Source organism: Apteryx rowi, unplaced genomic scaffold (assembly GCF_003343035.1).
Source record: "Apteryx rowi isolate R43461 unplaced genomic scaffold, aptRow1 scaffold_0, whole genome shotgun sequence".
In the NCBI taxonomy this organism is placed as follows: Eukaryota; Metazoa; Chordata; class Aves; order Apterygiformes; family Apterygidae; genus Apteryx; species Apteryx rowi.
Genome location: NW_020447195.1, coordinates 8,557,260 through 8,566,058, shown reverse-complemented (window position 1 = coordinate 8,566,058; position 8,799 = coordinate 8,557,260). Strand labels below are relative to the sequence as shown.

The following is an 8,799-nucleotide window of genomic DNA, read 5'->3' as shown; positions in this document are numbered from 1 at the left end:
CCGAATTTTGAGATTATCCTGTCAAAGGAAATAATGCTGCGCAGTTCCAAAAAGCTGCGAGCAGATGAGCGTTCCTGCTCTTGCTAGTCCTCCTCCTTGCGGGTGCTGTGTCCCCAGTGCCGCGCAGGGGAAGCGACAAGTCAAAATCCTGCCCCRGGAAATAGGAGTCAGACTGAGTGGTAGGGAGGAACCGGGGCACTGGGACCTATAAATCCTCAGCCCTGGCAGCGGAAGGAGCTTTGCCACAGGAAAATTAAGGGCTGGGCGGGCAGCTGGGGTGAGGGGACACAGTACAGCGCGTGAGCCTGGTTCGGAGCGATGCGAGGGCTCTGCCGCTGCCGGCTGCAGCTCGCAAAGGAGCCGGTGCCGTTTCCTCCGCCGCGGCGGCAGTGCTGCGCGGGGACCTTGCTGGGGCAGCGGGACTGCAGCCCGGGGCTGCCTCTGCCGGCCAGCGATGGGGGCCCAGCGCCTCTGCCAGCGCCTTGCCCCGTGTCCCATGGTCTGCCGGTTTTCCCTCTCTCCAGCTGTTTCAACTGGCTGAAAACTGTGGCCTGGCTTTTGCTGCAGGGCACCGGCAGAGCCTGTGCACGAAGCGCTCCTTGCTTTGCGCGGCACGAAGGCCGTGGCGCTCCCCACCTGCTACGCTCGCTGCTGAGGTTAACGGGGCGAAGAAAATGTCGCCGGATGCATTTTAACAGATGCCTGCAATTTGCGCTCAGCTGTTAGGCTGCTGTTTCTTCTGACTAGGAAATGCAGCATGGGAAATATTAGCTTGAGTTAGCGAGAGGGGCGAGATGAAAGCGGCTGCAGAGTGCAACTCCAGTGATTGCGGAGTGCAACTCTGCAGATTTTTCCTGCTCTTGGTCAAAATACAAAATAATCAGATTAAGCCATAACCGTATAAATGGGGCTTGAGTGTGTTTGCTCTGCTGACTTGGTCATGCATTCAGGACATTCGGAGTGGTGTAACTATAGCCCGGGAGGTATTAGTCACGCTGGGAGAACTTCAGTGAATATAAGAGGGCTTCATCTGGGCAGTTACCAAGGCAACTCTTGCTAATATTTCATTACAATGCTCTCGCCCTCTCCAAGTCCCACGGATTAGGACTGGGAATCTCAGAAAGAAGCATTTATTGTCAATATTGTGCTTGGATTGAGTGTGTCCCAGAGAAAAAAAAAAAAAGAAAAAAAGAAGGCGTTGCGCACAGGCAGAGCCTGCAATGCGCAGCTGGAGYGCTTTGGAGCTAAGCTCTGTCCATCCTCCGGCACTGCCCTTGCCCTGTGGGGAGACGGTCTCGGGTAACAGCTAGTCTCTCTCCTTCCAGCTCAGGAGTAACTGGAAAGGGCAGGGATGAAAGCGTGGAGCTCAGCGTCATCGAGGCCAGACGATGCTCAGGCTCCCTGCGGAGGCGCAGCGCCGGCTTTCGCTCAGGCTGGCTGCAGCACAGCTCGCGCCGGGGCCGGTCAGTGCCCCCAAGCAGAGGGACCCGCGTGCTCGAGATGCTTCTGCTGGGAGAGGGGCTTCTGGCAGAGGCCCCACGCGCTCGTTGTACCAGTGCTGCTGGCCTTGGCCATTCAGCTTCCTGGACTTGGGGAATGAGGTTGTTTCCCACGTTCAAGAACTGCTTTGGAAGGGACGAGGGAAGAAACCCTTCGTTTTTAACATTTTTCTTTTCAAGCTTTGCATCTAACCTCTTTACCAGCTGGCACTGTTTATAAGCCCCACAGTTCTCATTGCATCTGGGAATACATGTGCAGGGCAATTAGAAAAGCTGCTGGGGAGCAGCAAAAACTGGAGCTTTATATCTGGAACGTGGCCTTGCTGCTTCACTCAGTTTTGCTGCATTTTTAAATATCAAACTCAACTGCAGATTGGAGGTTACAGGGAAATCCCAACTTTAAATATTTGTTCCTCTGAATTCAATAGATCTACTGGGTTGGCCTGCCAGGGCTGTGCCCCTCCCTCTAACTGTATTCCTTGTGATTGATAAGGGACTGGTATTACTTGTTAAACGATATCTGGAACATTTACAGCTTCAAAACCACGTAGAAACTCCTGCAAAAACTGTTCACCTTGATGGGGAAGGCAGCTAATGCTTTAGCGTGGTATTTGAGGGTGAAGCTCTCCAGGGTTCCCAGCAAACATCCCACTGTCTGTTCTTTCAAATACCATTTCTTAAAATTGTATCTGCAAGGAGAGAGACTTTGCCTGCACTGCTGTATGCAACTGTATGAGTTTGTACATGCATTTTGCGTACAAATCTCTGTTAGCTGTTTGAATGGTTGGGCACAGGGAAAACAGCATGTGCATAAACTCGCAGTTTCCTGACTCAAAGCAAGGGTGCTACAAAAGGGTGGTGCTCTCTGCATTTTTTTTTCATGGCAGCTGACTACCTTCTTCAGGTTCAGCTGTTGCTAATTCCTTCGTGGAGCCACAGCTGGTGTGCGTTAGGCTGGGCATGCCCTTCAGCTTGCAAAACACCTATGCAAACCAAAGGATGTTTGCTGGTCTGGGATATTTGTTAAGGAGACCTGTTCTGCAAAGCAATTTTGACATTTGTAATGTTGCTGGAGCCTGTTGCTTCTTCTTAATGACACTTCTCAGGTAAGAACAGCATCTATTAATTCTCATTAAAGAAACAGGGCTTAAAACTTAGTAGGAAAATGTGAATGGTGCTATCCTGTATGGCAGAGAAGATGGTCTCCCCATCAAGTCCACGTACTAGAAGTTGATTTAGCGCATGATTTTAGGTCTCGTCAGTCCTGGGGAAAATGCCTCTATATGATATGATAGTGTGATTATTGCCCTACTGGGACCCCAGTTATGTCTGTACTGGTGGAATCAGAAGCATGTTCAAGCCTGTGCCCCTGCTGTGTCCTGGCTCCAGTTACGATGTGGCAACGGTGGACACCTCCCCCTCTCCTTTCATTGAAAGTCAGTCCAGGCATGTGGGCCAGGTGGAGATTTCTGATTAAGATTTTCTGGATTTTGGAGACCAGAACCCAGGAGAGCATCTCAGCATGCATCTGCACATCTGTTTAGGCACAGCCGCAATGCCTGAAGGCCTAACAAGGCTGAAGCCAAGCTAAGTCTACCACGCTGATCTTGACATAGCCTTTGAGTCAAATCTGGGGCACGAGCACCATGATTTCTCATGCGAAGCCAGAAGAGCTGGTTTGGAACAACCTGATTACAGGAAAGGGAAAGTCTAACCTTAAAGCCCCTGACCTGGAAGTGTAGGTGACAAAAGATACGAACAAAAGGACAGTTCTGGACTTAGAAGTTGCTTTCATACTGGAAGCTCTTTGGCTGCCTGGGGAGCAGGTATATCTGCATCAGCATTGTGTTCCCTGCAGGCAGCTGTGTCGCAAACACGGACGCAAGCTCTGGTTGTGCCGGTGCAGTCGTGCTCATGCAATCGGAGCGTTTCCCTGGTCTAAGCGAGCCCTTAGCTTTCCGGCTGAACAGATGCAGTTAGGAAGGCAGGGCAGGCTGAGGCAGACTGCAGAGCAGGCAGCAGGTATCTTGCCTTGCTGATCTGGATGAGATCTTTCTTTTGAGATGTTAGCTACTAATTTGCTCCAGGAMCTGTTGTTTTCAGCAGWTKGTGRTGTTAGCACCAGATCTCTTAGAAAAGAACCCGCTACCGTGCCTCACGCAGAAGTAGCTGCGCTTTCCCGATGGGTGAACTGATCTCTGCTGACATGTCAGCTCGTTAAATCCGTGGGGCCCTTCACGATCCTCCCAGCCAGAAGGAGAGCTGGATGGCGTAAATCTAAAGCATACTTTAATTATTAACATAAAAGCAGCTGTTTCTGTATGATTTGTGCAAAGAAAAACATGTAGCTAACGATGACCAAGCCTGAAGCGTGTCTAGGAGACAGCACATATGTATGTCCTCAGCGCGCCCCGGAGTAATATGGAGTTTGGGCTTTAAAAGAAAGTATTTGGGCTCTTGCCAGGTAGAGAGACAGCATGAATGAAACACCTGTTCTGGCTTCGGGAGGGCTCGGGGGCCATTGATTACAGGGAAGGTACAGCCTGACCTTCAAGGGAATTGAATTTGCTGGTGTAGAGTAACATGTCCCGCTAGATTATGAAACTTCTTGATCTCGTAGCGAAAATGTCCTCGGCAGACAAAACACAGATACATCCCCTTTTTTAACTTAAAGGTACTGCCCAGGCCTGGCAAATTGACCAGAAGTTTTGAGTCAAAACAGTCTTTTGGATCTGAATAAATGTTGGAAGAGAGAAGACTAGTGAGGATATAAGATACCTTAAAGTAATTTTACAAGAGGGAAAAAAAAAACGTTAATTCCAGATGTCTCCCAATTCTGCTCTTGCTAATGCTCGCTTGGGGCTTGCTAGTTTTAGGGTTCTGCATTTTCACATAATGTAATTCAGCTCTGGAAAGATAAAAAGGAGACTTTTTATCTTAGCGGATTTGTTTCCTGTTGCATCGCCTTATCAGCCTGGTTAGGCTTGTCCAATTTTTAACTCTATTTCTGCTAACACCGCAAAACCAGCATCAGCAGTGTTTTTACACAAGCTGAGTTGGGCTTGGTATAGCAGTGCAGGGTGGAAGTTTATGATTGTGGTAAATAGGCCAGATTAGGCAGTGTGATGAGTCTCATCATCCCTTCTGGCCTTTGGCTTTATACGTTTGTAAGAACCAGTCTTCGAGGCAGATTCTGGTCAAATTCCTCATGCCTTCAACAAAACTCTTAACTCCTTTCCCGCCGTAGATGCAAACTTTGCCCTAGCTCCTCCTATGCAGAAGGGTTTAAAAAGCTGTAATTGAGCTGTCAGTTTGAAGAACAAACAGGGAAAATGTACCTTGGGGCTGTGTTTGCAGGCTGAGTTTGCAGAAGTGTCTGGGTGTGCAAGGGTCTATATGAACAGGAGGGGAAACTTTTCCAGGCCTTTGTGAACTGAGCAAATTCAGCGCAGGTCTCACTGAAAGGCAGAGGACCAGGAACCTGCTTGTGGGGGAAGTTTTTTTGTTTGTTTAGGGGTTTTTGGCTTTCTTTTCCAGTCTCTCTTGTAAAATTATAACTCCAGAGATGTGTTGGAAGCCTATCGGATGCTCTTCTTGCTCGTGTCGGTTCAAGTCCAGCTCGCGCGGAATCAGTTCTTAGCATCTAGTAGCTGCTCTTGACGCTCTTATGCCAAGACATGACGTGCTTATGAAAATGGCCATCTTGTATCACACTTCTCAGCCACCGCAGACCAAAGCTCAGGAAACATGTTCCTCCATGCTACTTGCAGAAGGGTAGTAGAAAAGAAATTAAACCTTCCTTAAGATGAAGTGTTCCTGACCCCACACAACCCACAGCACAAAATTCATGTGCTGACTTGTATCCCTTGGCTCAGGCACTGGCCTTCTGCTGTCCTCTCTGAACGTAGCGGTGCCTCAGTACCGCAAGGGAAGGCAATGGTTCTGCTTTGACTGGCCGTACGCCGGTTTTCCCCGAAGGAGGAGCATCTTCTTTCTTTTCTCTGTGTAATAGACAACATAAAAAATGGAGAAGATAATTAGGCAAGCAGAACTTTTCAGCATCAACACTGAAATTCTTGACAGGCCTCGCTTCTACCTGTGGGACTCGGACGCTGCCCTGCACTTCTGCAGTAGGTTGGAAGGGTGCATAACTAGGAAAAGTGGTGACTGGTATTTCCTGAATCTTTGTTCTGGTTTAGCAACTAAGTTCCCTAATCAGGGAAGACTTTGGGAGCCCAAACATTAAATTTGTCTTCAGATCTGTTTTAAACTCCTCCTGCCCCTCCACCTTCCCAAAACCCTGCTATCATCCTGCACCTTGCTTACTTAAAGAGCTCGCTGTTTCTTACGGCAAGCTTCTTATGGTCCTGCAATTTTTAGGGAGGTAAAAATAAAGCTTCAGTGGAGCTCGGCTGCCTTTAAGGGCTGCAGATGGATAGCAGTGTGGCTGAAATCGTGTTGTTACATGTAGGGTCAGAGAACAGATTTGGGTAAGATTGCCACGGGCTAGGTTTCTGCAGTTCTTTCTGCATTCACTGTTAGTGGATTGGATTTAAACAGAAAACTCCCTTCTGCTTCAACACCTCCTGTTTCAGAGTGCTTCACTGGAGGCAATAGCTTCATGAAGCCAAGCCAAGAAGCACCATTGCTGCGCTCGAGAAGTTAGATTCAAAGAGAGGGATTCGAGTAGATAACATGAATGATAAATATCCAGTCAGTGCTTAAAAAAAGCTTCTCAAAGGGCGGAAAGGCTTCAGTATTCAGGCTGGTTTGAGGCTGTTATAGATGAGAGACATTTTGGGGAACAGAGTATTCGTCCTCTGCCTGCAAGTGGTTTTCACCCAAAATATTTGCCGCGGGTGACTCTCAGATGAGATGCTGCTAGATGGGACTGTTTCTGGCCCAGGTTAGCACACACATCTTGTTTTCCTAAGCGTGACTGAGATGGCATCAGAATAGGAGCTCAGGCAGTTAACCTAAATTTTTCGATTAACCTCAAAATAGGATGTTTAACTATGTTATAAGCCCTCTGCCCCTTTCTTTTGGTGATTTCTATGCTGGGAAAAAAAAACAAACCCAAAAGTCAGAACTTTGTCTTCAAACTCTTTCCGTTGCATCTCTGAAAACTTTAGATACCCTAAAATAGCCTAAGTATGTTTTCAGTCTTTGAAACTGTCTTTGCAAAATTGCTCTGCAGTTAACAGGAGGCCAGCGCAGACTGCCGAAAGGTGGTTTTTCTGCCTGGTGCTGCTGGTTCTGTGCCACAAAACCCACGTGTTCGCTGTGATTTCACTCTGCATGGGTTGCTCACTTTCCTTAATTGCATTTTGGAAGGGTGATTAATTATGTGCCACAACGTTACCACTAGAGGGATTAGAGATATTAGACTGGCCCTAGCGTTTTGCCATGTAACTCTTGTGGGAGTAGAAGAAAGTTACTTTCCTAATCTGTGCCCTGTTTTCATTGTTAATTCTTTTTATATATTCACAGATACCATGGGATATAAGCAGCTAATTAAGTGTGGCATTTGATAAAGCTAAGGAAGTTTTAATTCCTGTCCTGTGGAGTGCTGGTCTCCCGTACATGGACATGTTAGTTAACCATTACTACAGAGCACAAGTGTACTCAAAGGTGGCTGGTCCACTTTCTCCAGAGGCAGCTATGCATTTTAATACGCAGTTCAAAGGGCAAAAACTGCCTGATTTTTTTTTAATATGGATTTGTCTCAAAAGGTTTTATTTAGTTATTAAAAGACAAAGTCGTCTGTTAAGTAAGGTTTTATACTAAGCCGGGAGGGAATCTCTGCAGAATTGAAAAGCAGGAAGGGGTTAAAAGCTGTTTGGAGGCCCTTTAGGAAGCCTTTCTGAGCGAATGGGTTTGGCGCTGTGCTCCAGCGCTCGCTCGCCATGTGGAACCAGCACCTCCAGCCGCCGCCGGGCCGGGCCGTGAGGTCACGCGAATGCAATGCCGCACGGCGCCGTGCCAGGCATGCACAGCTGGCGCTGGCCCGCGCCCCGTGCGCGCTGGCAGGCGGGCTTGGGTTTCGCCACCACCTCGCCGTGTGGCACCCACCAGCTTCTCCACGCGGCGCCGGGGTGAAATGCTGCCGGTGTCGGACCGGCTGCAGCAAAGGGCGTTGCGGCGACCGCGGCTCCACTCTCTCAATACGGTAATCTTGCAATATATCGCTATGTCGTGGGTCACGTACAGTGCTTTGGATGCAGCAAAAAGGATCTTCCAAAGGCCCTTGAGAGCGCTGGTAGGGCTTCTGCTGAAATGAGTGTAACCGCGTAGCCTGTTAGGTACGTGCCAATGGGTACGTGCGTGCAGTGCTGCTAGCTATGTGTTTGAACCAAGCACCTAATAATTCTTTTTTTGTTTTAAAAAAGCTTTTCGTATTTAAGACAGTACCATTTCCAAGAGGGTTGTTTCCTCGTAGGCTGTCCACAAAAGAGAAACAGAGAGGATGATGTGAGATAACAGGCAAATGCTCAGCAGCAGACTGCAAAGACTCGGGCATGCGTAAGACCTTGTTTTGCTTCCCATAGGGTTCAAATACTTTAACAATCCAAGTGATTGGACTCTAGACCTGATCTTAGTTTGTCTCTATCATTTATCTTCTTAGTTTAAAGAAACAGTGTTGGCCAGTTCAGGCACAGCGTTTTCTTTAGTAACATGTATCATACAGTTCTTGGATTTAAAAAGGTCTCTGTGTGCTAGAAAATCCAAGTAGCGTTTTGCTGAGTTAATTTATGCACTGTTGCATTTAACTTCTTGTAACGCGTACAGTTTCTTGTCTTTAGGACATCGTCCCCCAGCAGCGCGAGGAGACCTGACAATGTGTCCGTCCTTTCGCGGTCCCTCCGTGGTGCGGCTCGCTTGGGTAGCGGAGGGATGGGCAGGGAGGGGGGTTATTGCTCTGCTGCTTTTCCGCCCTTAGGTGAGAAAGCAAAGCCCTTCCCAACGGCCAGGCTCGGCGAGGAAGCTGGAAGTGACTCCTCGCTGTCGAAACCCGACGGAAACAAACACCTCGAGAAAAGTCACTTGGACGTTTTGTGGGGCCTTCCAGCGCCTTGTTAATTAGTAATAGAGTTAGCTTTTGCTGCAGATAAACCAACCTATTGGTTAATGGAGTTTAACGTCCTAAAACACCAGCGAGCGGGACGGAGGCAGCGCAGCCCCGCAGAGACAATAGGCACATTGTTTCCCTGAGGATCCCATCCCTTTCCTCTGTCGGTTATTATTATTCTTACTTTTTTTAAAGCGGTCGGTCCCGTCGGGCCTGTCCCGCCCCCCCCCC

At 48.4% G+C, this 8,799-nt stretch overlaps 1 protein-coding gene across 1 annotated transcript in view; it reads left to right on the top strand.

Annotated features, from left to right (window-relative positions):
* Positions 1 to 7,689: 7,689 nt before the first annotated feature.
* Positions 7,690 to 8,799, top strand: part of LAMA5 (laminin subunit alpha 5) — a 98,985-nt gene continuing 97,875 nt past the window's right edge. Inside the window, exon 1 of the mRNA XM_026055984.1 lies at positions 7,690 to 7,758. Within this exon, the coding sequence (XP_025911769.1) occupies positions 7,690 to 7,758 (69 nt within the window). The remainder of the gene's footprint in view (positions 7,759 to 8,799) is intronic.